Source organism: Aythya fuligula, chromosome 7 (assembly GCF_009819795.1).
Source record: "Aythya fuligula isolate bAytFul2 chromosome 7, bAytFul2.pri, whole genome shotgun sequence".
Lineage (NCBI taxonomy): Eukaryota > Metazoa > Chordata > Aves > Anseriformes > Anatidae > Aythya > Aythya fuligula.
The window spans coordinates 33,362,645-33,382,644 of record NC_045565.1 but is presented as its reverse complement, the minus strand read 5'-3'; the positions used below and the strand labels follow the sequence as shown (position 1 = coordinate 33,382,644).

Below are 20,000 nucleotides of genomic sequence, written 5' to 3'. Positions count from 1 at the left end.
CAGCCAAAAAACGGGGACCGCGTCCCTTCAGGGGGGGTTTAGCTGCCCCAAGGGCACCTCAGCTTTCCCTCCCTCTGGCCCCACACGTCCCAGGAGGCTCCGACGGCGTTTCTGAGGTGCCCTGGAGCGGGTCCGGGGTGCGCAGGGTGCGAGGAGCGGCCGAAAGCCGGGCCCGGCTGCGCGGCTCCGGCTGCTGTCGGAGCCCTCCCGAATCGTCTGGGAGAGGCGAGAGGCTTAATTTGGACGGGCGAGAACAAGCCAAGGTCATCAACACCGCCGAAAAGAGCGCAGGAACAATAGATTCATTTGAAACAATATTTTACAGACGTTCCGCGATCAATAGGAACTGAGGCATTATGCTGTACCAAGCTGTTAATGCTCCTAATGGGCTGCTCATTCCGTTAGCACACTATACCGAGTCGATCGAGTAAAGTGATTATTACAGAGACACTTGCAGCGGGTTTTGACAAACACGCGTCTCCGGCACCGCTCCCAAACCGGGATCGCTCCCTCGCAGCGGGGAGCGGCCCCGCGTCTTCCCCCCGGCCTGAGCTGCCGGCAGGGAGAACCATTGCTCCCCAGCTTGAGATTCCCCGGGGGAAAACTGGAAAAAAAAAAAAAAAAAAAAAAAAAAAGGGCAAACCTTGGCAAGAAGCACCCGAATCCCGACCTCCCGGACGCGCTCGGCGGCGGCGGGGCGGCTCCGCGCCCGCCCGTCCCTGCTGCGGCAAGGCAAAAAGGCTTCTGGATGCCCAAATCCTGACGGCCGGGAAGTTTATATCTTTCCCCTGGCTGTTTGCTGTACACAGCGAGCCTCTGTTTACCGCCAAATAAAAGAAATACATGTGTGCTTCTACCCCAAACACGCAGGCTCGCTGTGCTCGGCCCCGCTCGGCTGCAAACAAAGGCACAGATTTGCAGGGCGAGGTCGCGGCACTCAAACGCAAGTGGCCGCCGAGTTGCTACAGCTTAGGGGAACGAAGCAACTTTCCTTCAATTGCACCAAGCTCCCTGCCCATCACTTTTTGTTTTTTTCTCGCTCTACAGACGCTTTTGCAGCCGCTCCAAGCGAGCGCTCCCGATCCTCCCGAGCGGGGCACTTGATGCGGGCTCTCCAGCAGCGATCCCAAAAGGCAGCCCACGGGGCTCTGCCAAAAGGGAAAGGACCTTTCTGGGGAGCCAATGCCGCCCCAGGCTTTTGGGGAACCTATGTCACCTCCCCACTGCCCCCTGCCCCGACCCCGAAAGCCGGCACCGCGCTGTGCAGCCCCCAGCCTGCGCCCAACTTTTTTTGCGCTCTCCCACCTTATTCTCCGCCGCCACCTCGGCAGAAAAACGGGAGGAACGAGCACAAAAACTGGCCTTTAATATTCTTTTATTTCTTTTCTTTTTTATTTCTATTTTTTCCTTTAAAAATAAAGCGCCTGCCCCAGCGCATCGCTGCGCGGAGCCGCGCAGGGGAGGGGACGGAACTCGCAGCCAGCTGGGCACGGAGGGGGGGCCGGGGCAGTCCGGAGTCGTTTGCTGGGCACTGACCACAAATAAGCGAGCTTTTTCTTTCCTCGCCGTTTGGTAACATCGTGCTATCGCGCAGTAAAAATGGCAAGATGTATTTGCTATTGCAACAATATTTTTAATGAGCTGCAAGCGACTTGTCCCAAAGTTAGTGGTGCAAACAGCAAAGGCATCGCTCTGTTTGTAGGCGACACAGCGAGCAGCGTATTTTGACTCCGAACCTCTGTTTATTTTCCATTTACGACCCATTGCCAGGGTTTTTATCCCAAACGAAAAGAAAACGCGGGACTATCTTCTCGCAGTGCTGCTTTTTATTTTGATTTCTTCGCCCCGAGCCGCTGCCCTGGGCGCTATAAACACGTCCAATCGGGCCAATCTCGGGGCAGAGGAGAGCGATCCTATCCGGGAATAACCGTGCCCGGGGCAGGAGGCTGAGCCTCGGCCCCGGCTGGGCAGAGCAGGGGGGAGCAGGGCTCTGGGGACCCCCCCGCCGCCCCCCAGCCCCGCCACGGGACGGCGACAAGAAGGGGATGCTCCTGGACGGGGCGCACGGGCCGGCCCCAAACCCATCCCCGACGTGGCCTCCGGGTGTAAAGCAGCCTCTCCTCGCAGGATGGAGGCCGGGAGGCCCAGCACGGCCCCGCTCCGACCCAGGGAACCCCCCTCGGGATCCGGGGCACGTCGGGGCTGGCGGCTCGCAGGGCCGGGAGCGGGGCCCCCCCTCCATCCGCACCCCAAAATCCCCCCGAGGTGGGGGTCTCCGGGAGGCCGGCAGGGCTTGCAGGCAGCGTTTGCTTTGTGTTTGTTTGTTTTCTCCGAAGCCACACTTGAAATAATCATAATCATAATAAAAAAAATGATAAGGAACGGGTTTTATTGATTTTTTTTTTTTTTTCCACCACGACATTCAGTTTATAACAATATAGGCTGTTTTAAAAATAGGAGCGGTCCCTAACAGAAAGCAAGAGGGCAGGGAGTACAACCGAAGGGGAAAAAATAAACTAAAACTTAAAAATAATAATAATTAAATAAAAATAAAAAAGAATAGCGACCAACCCAAACCCTTGGGAAGACAGCAAACAATTGTCAGACAACAGGTGAGCAGACACTAAGACAGAGAGGGACTAGAGGTGTCCACTCCTCGCTGGATTTCTGCCTATGAAAATCCACAGACTCGATGGACTTTAGAAGAAAACTGTACATCATATCAAATAAATTAAAATTACCCTAAAGTTGATTGTCCTTCACTTAAAGCGCCCAGCTCTCCGAATCTCCCTCGTTTATTCGTACAAACCGGGCTGATGCTTATTCCCACGCCCTGCTCCTCTCTTTTCGCTTTCCTTCTCTTTCATTTTTATTTGTTTCAATTGTATTTTGTACAACGTGAACGAACGCAATTATACAGTGCTAAAAACCCTTTCCTCACCATTCAAATAAAAGCAGTGCTTTGAGAATCCTCGTACAATATTGCACAGTTCAAAGGTACAATAAGAAGAGTCGGTATTACAAAAGAAATCAAAAGAGTACAGATTTTTTTTTTCTTCCCCCAGATACCGAAATAACTTTACAAGGAAAAAAAAAATAAAATAAAGAAAAAAAAATAAAGACAACTGTTAGGAAAACAAGAATTCAAAGCAAGGATTTAAAATCTCTACGGAACCGATAATAAATAAGCGGCACCCGGTGGTGCCGGGGTGTTCAGCCGTTGGCTGTGAGGCTGTAGTTCTCGCTAGTTAGAAAGTCCCATGGCAGAAAGCGAAAGGTACAAAATATGGGGAAAGAAAGAGGCAAATCGGTGCCGAGGGCTGCCCCAAGGAAAAGCCGCGGTCGCTGGAGTCGGAGTCGCACCAGGGTCGGGAGCCGGCGCGGTTCGGAGGCAGAGGAGAGGTCCGAAAGGGACGGAAATTTTCGCCTTTCCCTTTAGCGTTTGGCAAACCTCGAGGAGTGGCGCGGGATCGTTCGCTTTTTATTCTCCCCACGTTTTTTTTTTTTTTCCTTTTTTTTTTTTTTCCTTTTTTTTTAATACAAAAATAAACCTAAAGCCGCCGAGCCCACCGCGGCTTTCGGCCACGCTCCCAAACGGCGTGACAGCCCCGGGGGGCTCTCCGAGCTCCCTTTTTCGTTCCCCCCCCCCCCCCCCCAACCTCTCCCAGGGGTCCCGGCCGCTTTTTCCGTTCTTTTTCCCCTCCGTCTCCCTCCCCTCACCGGGCCCTCGCCGTCGGGGCCGCGCCGTCGCCGCAGTTACTTACGCGGGGGGCCAGGGGCCGGGGTTGGGGGGGACACAGCGGGCTCAGACGGGCCTCAGGAGGGGCACGGAGGTGACCACGGGGTGGGAATAATAGACGGGGTGGGGGAAAGTGAGCAGGGGCTGGGTGCCGGGGGCGCTGGCGGCGGCCGAGCCGCCCTCGGCGCCCGAGTTCTCGTGGTAGAGGATGGGGACGCGGACGATGCGCTGCGCCGCGGCGTGGCTCAGGTTGGCGGCCTCCAGCTCGGCCGCCAGCTGCCTCTTCCACTTGTTGCGACGGTTCTGGAACCAGATCTTCACCTGGGTCTCTGTGAGGTGCAGCGAGGCAGCCAGGCCGGCCCGCTCCGAGCTGCTCAGGTAACGCTTCATGTCGAAGGTGGACTCCAGCTGGAAGACCTGGCTGCGGCTGAACACCGTGCGGGTTTTCTTCTTGCGGCACGGTTTCTTCTCCGGGCTCTCCTCCCGTTTCTTCCAGTCCTCCGCGCCCGGCTCCTTCTTGGCCTCCTCCGAGTCGCTCTCCTCCAGCACGATCTCGTCGGGGCTCTTGGAGTCCAGCTCCTTGTGCTCCGCATCCGCCTTGAGCAGAGGCTCCGGGGAGTCCCTGTCGGTGCCCGAGGCTGGGGACGAGTCCCTCAGGAGGGATTTCTCGGCGGCTGGACCGGGGGGCAGCGGGCAGGGGGGAGAGAGGGACACAAAGAGACACCTTCACCGCCCGGCCCCGGCGCCCCGTCGGGGGGCAGCGGGGGGGACCCCGGACCGGGATGCGCGACCCCAACCGCGGGCTCCCCGTCCCCATCCCGTCCCATATCCCCGTCCCCATCCTCCCCCCGCTCCCCGCTCCCCGTTCCCGTCCCCATCCCCGCGGCCGCCCCGTCGGGGAGGCGGGGAGCGCTACCTTCGGTGCGGGGCAGGTGGGCTCCGGCCGGGGTGAGGGCGTAGGGGTACCACCAGGTCTGGGCTCGCTCCAGGCAGTGGGCGCTCAGGGCGAAGCGCGGCGCCGGGATGTCGAAGCGGGGGAAGGCGAGGTCGCCCACCTGCGACAGGGCGAAGCCGGCTCCATCCGCCGCCCCTTTGCCCGACGGGGCGAACAGCGGGCGCGGTTGCTTGGGGGCCGCTTTCGGGGGGTCTCCGTTGAGCAGGTTCTTGATGTAGAACGACTCCTTGGGGGGCGGCGGGGCGCTGGGCGGCTCCTGCCCGGTCTCCGGCATCCTCCGGTGCCCGCCCGGTTCCTGCCCGCCCGAGGCGGCTCCCGGCGGAGCGGGGGAGAGGCGAGGCGGAGCGGCGGGGGAGCGGGGCGGCGGGGCCGGCCGGGGGCCCCTCGCATGAGGGGGCGGCAGGGCGGGGGGCCGGGGGGACCCTGGCAGCCCCAGGCACCGGGGGGCTGCTGCGGGCAGGCGGAGAGAGCCGGGGGTCGTCGCTGCCGCCGCCGCCGCCGCCGCCGCCGTCGCCGCCGCCGCCGCTCGCTGCTGCGTCAACCTGGCGCCGGATGCTAATGATGAAATCAAAATGTCATCCAAGTTAAACGCGGGGAGCACACGGCGATTGGGCACGCACGATGGCAAATGGGATTAGGCGGGGAGGCAGCCGGGAGGAGAAGGCTCCGCTCAGCCCCTGCCTGCCTCGCCTGCCCGCAGCCGCCGCGGCCCCGGCCCCCCTGCGACGTGCTGCTGCGGCTGGAGGCTCCGAGCGCCCGCCCGTTATTGGCTTTATATAGGCCAATTAGGCAGCAAATGAGGACGGGGCTATTAGCACAAAGGGACACCGGCTCCGCTGAAGCACCACGGGAGAGAAGGGAGCCGAGGGACGCCCCGCTCCTGCCACCAAAGCGGCCCCGCCGCCCGGACACCCCTCTTCATCCCCGCACCCCAAAACCCGGGGATGGCTCCGGGACCATCCGGGCCGAACCGGGCCGAGCTGAGCCGTGCGGGCTGCCCGAGCCCCCCGGCACCGAGACCGGGATGCCCGGAGCTCGGCTCCCCCCTGGATATCGCTGCAAAGCCCGGCTCCCCCCCCAGGCACCTCGGGGCACGGTTTTTTCCCTCCCCAGCTCCTCCGCGGAGCAGCAGCGATTTAGGGGATCCCTTTCCCCTTCCTTGTCCTCTCCTTCCCTGCCCGGCCCGGAGCTGCCGCCGCCTCCCCGCCGGGCAGGAGGCGCCCCCTGCCGGGACCGGGCCCGGGGGAAGCGGGCAGAGGGTGAGGAACGGGCGGAGGTGGGCTGGGGAGGGAAGGGAGAAAGGGAAAGGGAAAGGGAAACGAAAAGGGAAAGGAAAGGAAAGGGAAAGGAAGGGGAAAAGGAAAGGGAAAAGGAAAAAGGAGAGGGGAAAAGAAAGGAAACTAAAGGGAAGGAAAAGGGAAAATGGAACATGGAACATGGAAAATGGAAAAAAGGGAAAAGGGAAAAGAAAAGGGAAAAGATAAAAGGAAAACGGGAAATGGAAAACGGAAAAAAAAAAAAGAAATTGGAAAGGAAGAAAGAGGGGGAAAGGAAAGGAAAGGAAAGGAAAGGAAAGGAAAGGAAAGGAAAGGAAAGGAAAGGAAAGGAAAGGAAAGGAAAGGAAAGGAAAGGAAAGGAAAGGAAAGGAAAGGAAAGGAAAGGAAAGGAAAGGAAAGGAAAGGAAAGGAAAGGAAAGGAAAGGAAAGGAAAGGAAAGGAAAGGAAAGGAAAGGAAAGGAAAGGAAAGGAAAGGAAAGGAAAGGAAAGGAAAGGAAAGGAAAGGAAAGGAAAGGAAAGGAGGACCTAGCCTCTCAATTCTGGCATGCTTCTCAACATTTGAAATACATGTGCGCATCCACTGCAAACATCTGTCCTGGCATATGCAGAGCTATAGACTTGAGAGTGTGTGAGTGTGCTTAGGGAGGCAACAATCTCTACATTTAAATGTTGTAATGCCCTGATCATTGCAACTGATTTCTCTTCCTTCTCTTGCTATTCTGTTTCAAAGGCATCCACCTGGCAATTAGAAATAACACATCTTTTATCTGAATCAGATTTCTCAATGGCAATGCTTGCAAGCTATCTCCAGGATTTCTGCTTCCCCCAGAAAATTTGGGGTTATAAATCCTGGGGAAGCTTCCACAGACCCAATCAAGTAATATTTTCGGCTGCAGCAGGCATGATATTTACCACATACATTCAGTGTACGTGACTTTTCAGAACGCTGTTTCTTATGTGACCATTTCTAAACTGTTAGTGTCATTGTAAGGATTAGTTTAGGTAAACTGGGAGTGCAGAAATGAAAAATCAGCCATGCACACCTTGGGGACAGGGTCTCAGCCATTCATAAGAGTTTATAGAAAAACTCTTCCCCTAAACATCTGCTGCCCTTAAAGGCATTGGGCAAAGTAAAAATCATCACGAAATTTTCAAGGAAAGTACATTTCAGTGGAAATACTCCTCAACTCTGGGCTGCAATGCGTAGGAAAAATGAGAGACAGAAAGTGGTTCTTAGACAGAAAACAGCCCAGGGCTCTTGCTTGCCACACGAGGAGCTGGGTTAAAGCTCTGTTCTGTCTGTTTGCAGCTCTTACCTGAAAAACCAAGGTGCATAGTTTTTATAGAAGACCTCAGTACATTCCCCCATCTCAGGAAAGTTCTTGCTGCAGATCTGAGTCACTCAAACCATTCTGTATTGAAATTCCCACCCTTTTACTTTCCTCTTTAACTTCTCTGGTGACTATTGGGTCCCAATGCCTCTAGTCCCTCAGGGTAAACAACCACCCATAGTGGAAAAAGCTAAGCAGAAAAGAAAAACCAAGCCACTTTGCAATTCTTTATTCTGTATCACACATACACACAAATAATAATAATAATAATAATAATAATAATAATAATAATAATAATAATAATAATAATAATAATAATAATAATAATAATAATAAATCATACATATTTGTGTGTTTTATTTTTGTCCCCCTGCAATATCTGGACATCTGATGTTGACTGACCCATCCCCATGCTCAGCAGTGGAGGACCCAGGTGGAATTTGCTTCAGTCTTTCTTCTATTTCTGCTCCCAGACCCACACTCATACCATTCCATTGTAAACAGATAATTATTATTTCATTAGTGTTCCAATCCAGAATTAATTGGCTAATTTACACATGGATCAATTGTATAAATGTGATGTTTGTGATAGGTGCTTGATATGATTTAAAGTAATTGTTTATTTTCAGGTTTGGCTCGCATTGTATTGCAAAGTGATTTATCTCCTTATTTATCCTGTCTCAGTACTGCCTCTTCTTTTTCATTATTTTTCTAAAGAGGCACACTCTCGCTAGGCTGAAGCTTGCATCTCTACTGTGTGGTTTGTGAGGTTTGCATCTGCTCGTGCTCCAGCAGGAGCTCTCTGACAGCAGCAGGACCTTTCCTGCTCAGCCCTCAGCCTCTCCCTAGACCATTCCTATGCTCTCCCATAGGTGGTTGCAGCATTTGGCCTTACAAGCGTAGGGAAACAATAATCTGTCAGAGCAGTATTAATTTCATGGCTAACTTTAAGCAATTTGTTCCACGGGGAAGGGTTGAAGTGCCTCATTGCATCAGGGTTTGGATGTTCAGGGGGAGAAGGAAGAAGAGATGAGAACACGGTTGCTAGTTTGCCTCACATACGAATGTTACATACTCAGGAAATTGAAATGAATTCTTCCACCATCAGATTTTAGAGCTGCTGTTATGCTGCCCAAGCAGCTAAAAACAATTTTTGTGAATGCCAGAGATTAACTACAGTAGACTTTGAGCCACCTTGAATGGATCTCCCTTTCCTATCGCAAATTGTTACATACTATCAGGGCCTCTGTAAAACCAGAGTTATTCAGAAACATTGCATTTCTGCATTTCTCTGCTATTCCTTCAATTGCTCCTTCTGAATGCAAGATTGGAAATAAACAGAGGTTACCCAGAAAAGGGATGCTACTTTCTCATCGGCAGTAAAGTCTGTTGCAGGATGTGTTTGATAAGGATATTTTATTCAAGACTAGAAAAGCTACCAGCAAGTTATGCTTGGTAACCTCCCTGAGGTTTTGCTTGCTTGAGTAGTACAAGGTTGTGTCTGATGCACATAGGTTAGGAGGTGGTTTGGAACATTTAAAGTTGTGCCCTTATTGTGCCTTACAATGGCATTTTTGTTCCTTTAAATGCAAGGGTTTGCAAGTCTCTGTTTTCTGGCAGCTTCCTGGCAGGCTGAGAGTCTTTCCTGACAAATATTACAGTCTCCATTCTGAACCTAGTTGCCCAGCAGGAGAGCAAGTTGTTTAATTTATGAGAGTTTTGTTTCTGAGGCCCATCACAGTCTTGTGTCTGACTCAAAAAGATATCATTTTTAGAGAAAAGAGGAAAATTTTTGAGGTTATGATGTTTTAGTGAAACAAGTTCTGTTGCAAACTGCCGCGTACTTTGGAATAAATCCATGGGGACAGAACTGATGGGCAAATGATGTGATCTAAGTACAGTCTTCATCTCATACAGCACTACACACATGCTCTGTATGAGGTGATACAATGCTCTAAAGTCATCAGAAACCCGTAGAACATATCCTTTGCTTTTGTCTTTGCGACCTGCCCACCAGTCCAGTTTCGAGGAAGTATGATCATGTTTGTGTTGATATTAGCCAGGTGTGCACAATTTATCACTTTCACAAGCACACTCGCAGAACAGAGGTCAGCTAAACACACTGTAGGAAATTTCTTGTGGAAAGTATCATGGGAGGATTTCAAGGCAGAACATAAGCTGTTCCTTCCTCATCTGAATTAAGCTTTATTGTTACTCACCTTACCCATTTCAAAATATGAAAGGACAGAAACATCCAAAGACCAGTGGATAGATGGCAACTTGGCAGCTTGTGGTTCTAAATCTGAAGATTGGTGCTTATATACCAAGTCATAAACACTGAGCTATCACCTAGAATGTAAGAAAAAAATAAATCAAAAATCAGAATAAACATCCGTACTGGTGAAATCCCAAACAAGCAGAGCTCTTTGTGAGATTATATATTTTTGAATGTGAAAATCACATATTTTTGAAAATGATGAGAATCCTGAAACCAAAGCTGGAAAATGCAGAGAATTTTCAGCCCCTACTGAATTAAAAAAGAAGCGCAAAGCTGTATGGTGACTGTTTCACTGGCCTGACTAGGAAAAAAAAGAGTTGTTATAATCCACACTCAGCCTTCAGCCCTCAGATCCAAATTACCCATTTGCAGAGAGCCAACTGAGAACAGAATAGATCCAATGTTTGTGTGCACAGCAGCTGAACAATGTGCAGTTTTAGGAGTTCTTAAATAATCATTGATTTCAAAAGTGTTACAGCCCATTGACTCAAAAATCAGCTACTTATGAAGAGTCTCGCATTCATATCTGAGATCCTTGGCAATTGTACAAGAGGTATGCTGAACACACACACTGAACATGAGCTGCATTTTGCACTTTATTAAAAGATCTTGAGGTCACCCTAGTTTCCCTAAGCACTTTTGTTATAAATGGCATGGCAATCTGAACCAGCTTGCCCTGAGTCAGCACATCCCCAAAATAGCTCATGATTTTGCAAAATAAATGAATGATGGGGCCATATTATGCTTTGGCAAGAGCTTCTATGACAAGACCTCAGCGTGCTTTGCACTTATTAATGAGTCTGTCTTGCCTGCTGGTCCTCAGGGAAGGTTACTCCTCAGGCATGGTCAGAAGTCTCAGGAATACCTCGAAGGTGATGTGCACACCACAGGCGGCTCCTTCTGCCTCTTTTGGCTGGGGACATCTCTGCAGGTACACAGACAGCTCAGGTGCTCACATCCCTTCCATGGCATGCAGACTGTTCTACCCATTCTGCAAATAAAATAAAATAAAATAAAATAAAATAAAATAAAATTAAAATAAAATAAAATAAAATAAAATAAAATAAAATAAAATAAAATAAAATTCTGTCTTTCTTTTGACATAACATTTCTGTACATTCAAGGAAAAATGCAACCCTAGATAATGAAGTTTCTTATTTCCACTCTCTGTATATTATTATAAATGCTCAAACTCACTTTATAAAGATGTGAGCATCAGAGGCCAAGAAATGACCGCTCTGGGGTAAGAGTTCTTTCCTCCAAAATCAAATTCCAAACCATTCCTTCTTTGGGGAAGAGCTCTACATTTATGTAGTGTGCATTGTGTTTTTTTTATTTGTTTGTTTTACATGGTTGAAAAATTAAAAATCTATTAGAAAGTCAAACACAACATATATATATATTTAAATATATTTTAGTTAAACAGATATCAGATATTCATTGATATCAGATAGATATAGATATATCTATATCTATATTCTGATATAATAGATATCAGAAATTCATTGGTAAGAAACTTGATTAAAGCAGTGCTGTGTGTCAGGAAAACCCCAGGACCAGAAAGGTTAGATGGAGAGCCAAACAAAATGCACCTAACTTTTTCTTGGTGCCCTGTGGCTACTAGTCACAGGAAACTAAATCCTCTCAGGGACCCCTGAACACAAGCCTTGTCGTGCTGTTTCCCTGCCCAGGTGGGCCCTTGGCAGTGGATCTGTGATTATCCAACTGCTCTGAGGTGTGCAGGGCAGTGCTGGGGGGGTCTGAAGATGGTTGGTGGAGAGCAGAAGGATTAAATCCACTGCAGGGCAAAACCTTTGATGCACGGGTGTTTGTTAAGCTTCACCAACAGCGTAGCCATCACTGCTGCAGTTACACCAAAGGGGACTGTACGATTGGCCCTGACAGCATCTCTGAACATTTGGTTCAAGGTGGCAGATAAGACAAATAATAATATGTATTACAAATGACAGAAAGTGGAACAATTTTGACATGGCATATGCATGAAATGTAATACCTGCAAGCACTGCTGGGTATCTCTAGAGCAATAGAAATGTCAAAATAAAATTCCCAATATATTAAGCAAACACCATTTCTCCTCATCATCTGATAAGTATTCTTACCGTGTGTTGTTATCGACAGAGTATGAGACCTAAGTTACTCGTGTAATGCTGTCACAAAAAAATTACTTTCAGTACATTTCCATTTTCCTCTAGATCACCCGTGCCTCAAATATTTCAGTGAGGAAAACTGTAAACAGTACACACGGTGCTGCCACGGGGAGTTCATTACCTGTTACCATGCCTGAGAGCTGCACTGCAATGAGGAACAGAGGATATGCTAAAAGCTTCGAGGGCAAATGTACAGCTGATACTTCTCTGGGTTGTTTTTTTTTGGTCAGATGGTTGTTTTTTTATACATTTGTTTTTGGTTTATTGACAGCAAGGGTTTTTATGGATAAGGGGATAAGACCATCTCTATTCCATTGTAGAGACCATGCCTGTAAAGCGCTGAAGCCGATCAGATTGCAGACCACTGATCAGTTTGCAGACGCCCTTGATAACGCCCTTCACCTTCATACTAAGCTCTGAAATGATAACGTATCGATTGGAATGCTTCGCAGCCGTATGGTGCAGAGCATCATTGATAAGCAGCTCTGCACGTGCAGGTGACAGACAAGGCAGGGAGGCAGGCTGAGGCAGCGATGCCACGCTGCCACCAGAACCTTCACCCAGGAACCTTGGGCTACGCTGGGCATTCTTACCAAAAGTTTTCTGCTTCATTCCAGGCAGGCTCCAACCCCAGTTCACGGGGGATGACTGCTGGGATGCTCCTGTTGCTCATTACAACCACAATGATGAAATCGGCCCAAAGCCTGGCAAGCCTCCCTGCCCCACATGCCCTGCTGCAGCACCACGGCCAGCAGCAGCAGAGGGCGGCACCAGGGCTGCAGGATGTGGGATGCAGAGTCAGAATCCTACGTGTCCATAAGGGTGAGAAGTGGAGACACTCACTGCTCCTATGAGAGCCTGTGAGGAGGAAAATAATGAACTGTGTCTAGATCCTGAGGCTACAAGGCAAAACTGAGAGCCTTTGGCAACAGCGCCCCGAGCCCTCGCAGGCAAATTCGAGAGAATTACATCTTGGTTTATTTTAATATCAAAGCATTTTATAAGAAGACATGGCAATCGTTTCCCTTTCCAACAGTGCTGGCGCATTGCCCTGTTTGTTCTCCAGCTGGCATTTTTTTTTGTGTGCTTCTTGGAGATATATCAAGGTTTATGCAGTATGCGCAACTTGGAGGAGATGGAAAAGACATTGACAATATTAATTGTTTCATAAAGACCGTCAGATAAGAGATGTTTTTTATATCCTTGGTTTAAGCCTTGTTATTGAAAAACCAATACCCTGCCATTTGTTTATACTTTTCTTGCCATGCAAGGCAGATATATTAGAGTGAATGAAGCTAATAAAAGGCTATAGGCAGCATTTTCCACACTCAACTTATAGGCATGGCCTCTTTTTCAGAAGAAAACTGTCTTTTATTTTGGAATGTTATAACCATTCCACCTCCCTGTAAAAATGAGTGAAGAATCAGATGTAAAGGGCCAAAGAGAAAGGATTTAGGTTAGCCCTTCTTCACAGCTGCAATTCCACTGGCATCACAACCCTACTTACGTGATTAGCTGCTGATGCAGAGGGGTGAAGGACTCTACCAGCCAACCCATGGGTGTGAGAGCTCCCTCAGAGGTTAAGGGCCAGCACAAAAAAATGTCTCTTTCTTGCAGCATTCTTATTCAGATCCAAGAAGTTAGCTGCAGAGCGAGGGGTCCTGAGGGTGGAGAGGAGCTCCAAACTCTCCCAAAGGCAGTGCATGACTACTGGTTTCAGACTAGGAAAATGCTCTGTAAGTTAGTTACTGGAGTAAAGACTTAAAAGTAAGTCTTAAGAAATCTGTTTGCATTGCAAGCATCTTACTCCTAGCAGCTTCTAATTTCATTTACTCGGCATTTTAGTCCCTGTAGGAAGGAAGAAGGAGGTGGATTTACCTGTCTTCATTTAAAAAAAAAATATTTTTTATCATGTTCTACCTAGTGTCATGTGCAAAATAAATACAATGCTTGAAAATCTTCTAAACAAGAGTTTCAGTGCTATTGTGTTGTGTCAAATCAATGCTATGGTGTTAGGAAGACACACAGCGTAACAGAAAGTGAGGACTGGAATATAGAAACTCAAGTCAAGAAGGAAGGAAAAAAAAATCAGATGCCAATATTCTACAATCTCACAGAAATTTGTAAAAATATACCATGCTACCCAGCATGAGAAAGCTCCATTGCAGTTTTGAGTTACTGCAGCAGGACACCAAGAGCCACAGTAATCATTAAAACATCTTCCATAAGGGCTCCCTGGGTTTCACCTTGATCCATGCACAGGGAACATGGAGCCTGACATCCTGGTCTTCCCAGCAGCTCTGTAGGGAACATTCCTACATTTTCAGGATGTTTCTGTGCAGATACAAAGGTCTGGTCCTGTGGTGCAGGCACAAAATTCAGTACTAGAGGAAGTACCAAGGCATAGGTTTTTCTTTATTTCATTTTAGATCCAGAGTGGAGGAGGCTTTTGCTCAGCAGCCATATTTATTCCACATTTTTTTGTTACCTGGACTACAGTAAATTAGGAATACCTGACTTCTTCAGCAGAAGGTTTTTAAGAACATGTTGCAGAAAAATAGAAGCTAGCTGAAGAAGGCAAAGGAAGAAAAGCCACAGCCATGGGCACTGCTGGGGTCTTCTTATTTACCTCCCAGACAGCAGGCCCTAGGGGAGCCTCTGCACACCCGGCCTTCAGTGCTAGCTGGGTTGGTCACCTGCATATGTGAAGAAAGCAGTAAGAATAAATGTTGTTTTGGAGGTGCTTCACTAATTTTCAACTGCTTGTCACAGTTCAGCATTATAATTCATGTAGTGTTTGCACTTGGGAGAAGATTAAAAGGACCACCTTGATCTCAGGGGCTGGACTGGAAGGCTTTCAGGAGCACCTTCCACCCTAAATTTCCTGGGATGATTCCAGGCACTGATCCGATTGAGAAAGAGTATTTGGGCCACACAAGAAACAGCACAAGTTGAAGAACCATGCTTCATGGTGATTTCAGTCTTGAGTGCCAGAAGAAATAACGCTTGAAGGACGTCCTTTTTTGCTGCAAGGCCTACACAGGCAACAGGGGAGAATTTCTCTACATCGGTGCAAAAGCAAACATGATCATTGGCAGTCCTCTTGTAAAAGTGTTTATCTTAGTCACATTACTCGTGCCATTAGATTCTGATTTCTGGCTCCATTGTCACAGGGAAAAAAAAAAATAACAACTGCCATTCATGGCAGCAAAGCTGACACAGCAATATGCTTTCTGCTGCTCACAACATCTGTTGAGCTAATGCGAAACAACTCAACCCAATTCCATTTCCAGCCACGCACGTGTTTGCATTTCTCCTCGACCTGCCAGTTCTAATGGCTCACAATTAAATAAAAGCCTTCCTCGTTCTCCGGGTTTCCTTGCCCATCCTCCCGCTGAGGCTCCGGCTTTAATTTAGCCCCATTACCTTCCCATGGCAGCAGACTGTTATGGCAGGCAGCAGGATTATGACTCATCATGTACTGTGGGAAGTAATGATCATCCAAAAAGCAAACGGAGGTGGGCAGTGAAGGAGAAATCACTTATGCAAATAGAAATATTTTCAATAATGATCAACAGCGTGAGAAAGAATATAGGAAAAATTACATTAGACCGAGGAGCTTCATTTTTAAAATGTTCCCTAAGTGCTAGAAATCTTCCCATCTTCATTTTTCCCTTTAAACTCTGTCATTTGTACAGCCTATTAACCTTTAACTTTATGACTATCCTAACGTGAAATACTGGCAGCATTTAAGTCTGAGAATACTGGAGACCTGCCTTCCTGGTTGGCAACAGAGGTGAAGCGCTTTCTTTTAAATCAGTCATTTTTAATATCAGTCATATACACACAGCATCAGAGACACTATTTTTAGATTCACGTGCGGGCATTACTTATAATGAATGCTCTACAGACTCCAGCTATCTTTCTTCAGTGGTCTTAAAGTTTCCTTCTTGCCTGTCCTCTCACAGGTTGTCACCCTAATTGCAGTCTTCAATTCTGTTTAAAAGTAAGAGAGCAAATCAAATTAAATCACTTCCTTCAAACTCCCGCTTTCCTGATCTTAAACAGACAATATAAAATTAATTATTTGTGTTTACAAGAGCTCCTGGGGAGTCGAGCCAAGGCTGGGACTTCATTGTCTGAAGCACTAAACCACTGCTGCTCCAGCCATTTCTGCCCTGAAGACCTGGCAAGTCTAGATGGGGCAGGGAAGGAAAGGGTGATTAAGTGATTTCCAAAAGGTGGTAAAGATGAAGTGGCTTATCTGAGTGGCATGTGCTGGGGCCGTATCGATTATAACTGCAGCAGAGGATGTAAGCAGTTTAATGTGGAGCTTGTTTGGTTTTAATTGTTATCATTATTCCAAACCACATGAGTGACAAGGGCTGCTCAGACCTGGGGATGGGAACTTCTGTTGTCTGTAACTCAGTAATTAAGAAGCACCCAAGGAATGAGAGTGTTTATGGCCAGGGCTGATTGCTGGGAGGCTCGTGTGGAGGTGGTAGCTCGCAGAGGTGTGCTGTTACCTGTATACACCATCACAGATTTCCAACAGACCAACTATAGATATTTGTGTTAAATAAAACTTTGCATTAAAGCCAAAAGCAATAGTCACAAAGAGGTTTGAACAGGAAGTACCAAATCGATACCTTGGGTTAGACATTTACCTGTCCCCGTTTTCTTCCAGAGTAACTCCACCTCCTCCAGTGAAGTTGCTCCTGATTTACCCTGTAAGAAAGCAGGCTCAACCACGGAGCTTTTTCACCATGCATTGCTGCAGTGGATGCAGTAATGTGTCACTGTGTGATACACTGCTGGTGGGACAGTGTCACGATAGCCACAAAGTTTTCTCACAAAAATGATAAGGGGATGGCACTCCCCTTATGAGTGAAGGATGTGGGCAAGGGACACGGAGCAGCAACCATGCTGGAGGATTTCAGGTAAATGAAAGCCCTGTTTGGACCTGCAGATTTCACTCCAAAGAAAATTCTTTTCTGATTTTTCATTCCTAAGAGCAGCTAGCTAGAGAAACAGATCTCTTATGGGATCCTCTGCTCTCAGGACAGTTCCCCTGAACCTAGAAAAGGCCTCACTTCTTCCCCTCCTACCCCTGCCTCGCTTTTGGGTAGAAGCGAGAAAGCAGCTGGCCAGGGGGTTGGGTAGGCTTGCTGGGCCACAGCCCAAATTCAACCAAGGAAAATAAATACATGGGCAGTTCTGAGATTTGAGCAAGGCCCAGCCAAAGGAGGAAGTGCAGAGTTAAGCTTGCTTTTGCATCCTACTTGTGCCCTGACTCCAGCATGTCCTTTCTGTTTGTATGAATGAATTTATAAGGGGATAGGGGAAGCAGACAGCTTTTAAGTTGGTGTCTACAGATATTTCTACACTGTGCAACAGACTCGGGCCCAGATGTCCATGAAAAGGACCCTGGCAGGCTGCACAGGCAGGCTGCACGGTGCTGGATTTGCCCAGGTCACAGTTCAGGTGGCACAGCCTGCATAGCCCAGCCACCACGCTCCCCAAAACTTCAGTGGGATTCAGGCCTCTAGTCACGAAGCTGCTTTTCTAAACTCCAGCTGGGTTTAGAAACACGTTTAATTTAGGCGCGCTCTTGGGCCCTATTGATTTTAATGTAACAATCATATGTTTAAAACTTAGCATGTGCTTAATTGCTGCGGTGAATAACAACAGACTGATGTTGGAGCTTATGTGCCTTGCTGACCTGGTGCCTGAGAGATGTTGTACCAGCCCCGTGACAAGGGAATCCAGGGGACGGCGGTTGTCACCAGCCTGAAGTCAGATGATCCCCGATTCTTGTTTTGTTTTGGAAGAACACCTTGTTTCCTAAACAGAAGGGAAGTCTAAATTAATTTGGAAGCAAAATTATATAAAGCTTCTTGTTCATTTAGCTCCTATTCTTGTCATTGTTCTTCATTGTTGTCATTGTTGTTGCTGTTGTTGTTTCATTTTTGGCATTTACCTAAAGTTTTCATCTTTCCAGGTCTTGTTTTATGGTTAGTATAGGGCCAGCCTGAAAGATAATATATTGTGACTGTTATATTATTTATTTCAAAGCCAAGTTATTGATTATTGCACGCTGAAAATGACAAATGGCATCTTAGAAAGGCACGGTCAGCGAGTTCTATTAAAGAAATGATAGTATTGCTCATGGATTGTTAAAAGGTTCAGTTTAGGTACTTTATAGGTTTATATCCATCACTATTTAATGACCAAATGATGAAAAATATGAGTCACGGGAACAATTTCTTTCTGTTGCAGTTTTATGGTTAAGCAGTTAGCAAAATAAGAGAATTTTCTGTGCTAAGGGTTTATGCGCCCAGACCTTGTAACACGTAATCTAGTAATGAGTTTGATTATTTTAAAGGAAATGATTCAATACAGGTGCACCTGGAGCACCAGGTGAGCACAAAGCCCGGGTGCATTGTGAGTGATGAGAGTGGGATGATTCCTTCCCCTGCACGGCTGGTACCCGTGTGGCAGAGGGATGTGGGCAGGCAGGAGGGGTGTGCAGGGTGCTGCTCCAGGCACTGAGCAGCCAGGGGACCCCACTTACCCCAGAGAGCTGTGTGTTGGGTCCCAATCCATGAGCAAAGCTCACAGATAAACCCATTTCCCTGGTGAGTGTGACAGCACATGCCCTCCATGCAGGGAGAATTGGCATGTGGACAGGGGTCAGCCTTAACAACAGACATTAATGAGTGGGAAAATGCCCTGGGTAGTCCGGGTTTCCCTGCTATCCCTGGTTGCCTTTCCTGCAGAAGCCAGACTAGGATTTGGTCTATTTTCTCCATATTTAAACCCATAAGTTTGAGCTGGCAGCCCAGCAAGCATTTTTGTTTGTCAAAGGTATAAAAGGATCTCTTTTCACTCTTATTCTCTTAGAGCCATCTGTTCAAAACACTTTCAAAACGATGGCAATTAGAGATAAGAGCTAATAATGCTCCAACCTGCACGCTGAGAAATGCCATTTAATCACTGTTGGCTTGGCTGGCAAATAAGGAGCAGCATCCGACTGGACAAGGGTGATAAAGCTCCCATGCCGGCTCGGATGAAGAGCCCAGCTGCAGTGTTTGCCACTGTGAATTGTAGCTGCAAGACCTGGAATCTGGCCTAAAGAGCTGATATAAATCCAGCAAAATAAATCTTTCACTACTGCCTGTGGTTTCACGCCGCCTTAACTCAACTCTTTTACCTAATCTCTGACCTTTCTTTGTAATTTTTCATATTTCCCAGGTAAAATGCAGGGTGCTCATTAGCAGGAAGCTGAGCCAAGAGCACCAGGGAGTTCATGCTTTCTCCCGAGGGAGATAAACCGGGTTGGGCTGGTGGGAAACCTTTGGCACAGCAGGTGATGCTCTGCACTTAATTTCACAGCAGCAGGCACATTATTTTATTTTCTTATCTTGCATCCCGCAACAAGAACGAACACAGTTAATTCACAGCCAGAAGGCACAGTGGCAGGAGGTGGGAGAGCATCCCACTGACACCAGGGCGAGCTTCCCAACCTGCAGAGAGAGCAGCGTCAGCACCGGGCTGGGGCGAGCCGGATGCGCTGCCCTGGCAGGTGCAGCAGAGCAGGATCTAGGCAGAACAGCCCATCCCCAAATCGCCCTCTGGCCACAGAGCCGCTGGAGCATCCAGCCAGGGACTGTGCAGCCGCTCAGACCCTTACAATGCCTCACAGCACCGTAAAAGTGACATTTTAGGTGTGTTTCTGTAAATCAGAAGATGCCAGCAACTTACAGGGAAGGGTTCTTGACTTCCAGAACAAATCTTCCCCTCAGCTGACAGCCTACCTACCCAGTTTAATCTTAAAGCAAATATTTTGTGTTCAACTGATAAACCTTTCAAAACCAGGAATTAATAACAGAAGCGGCGACTCCACCTGAATTACAAAGTTTATACAATCTTTAAGATCAACGCTAACATCTTGCAGCCAGTGCCAATAAAAAATAAAGCAACTGCCACTTTTAGTCAGCGTGTTGTGACACAATATTTGCAATCTCCGCGCAGACGGAAAACAAAATGTTTTCACCTGCCAATTTTATCCTTCTCTATTTGGCAAACATATTTTGTGATGATGTATAGAAAACACTGGAATATCGGGGCAACGCGGAGGCAAAGCCAGAGAGCAGCAGATGTCTGCTTGGAGGGAACTCCCTTAACTGTCCCTTTAACGGATCCTTTGTGCCAAGGTCCTGAGACACACCTTGCGCATTTTATGCATTTCA

General features: G+C 48.0%; 1 protein-coding gene across 1 annotated transcript; it reads right to left on the bottom strand.

The window, feature by feature from the left end:
- Window positions 1–3,805: 3,805 nt before the first annotated feature.
- Window positions 3,806–4,968, bottom strand: HMX3 (H6 family homeobox 3). The gene is made up of 2 exons (XM_032191800.1): window positions 4,656–4,968; window positions 3,806–4,413 (listed from the first exon to the last, which is right to left on the bottom strand). Exons 1-2 carry the CDS (start codon window positions 4,966–4,968, stop codon window positions 3,806–3,808), a joined length of 921 nt encoding a protein of 306 aa, XP_032047691.1.
- Window positions 4,969–20,000: the final 15,032 nt, after the last annotated feature.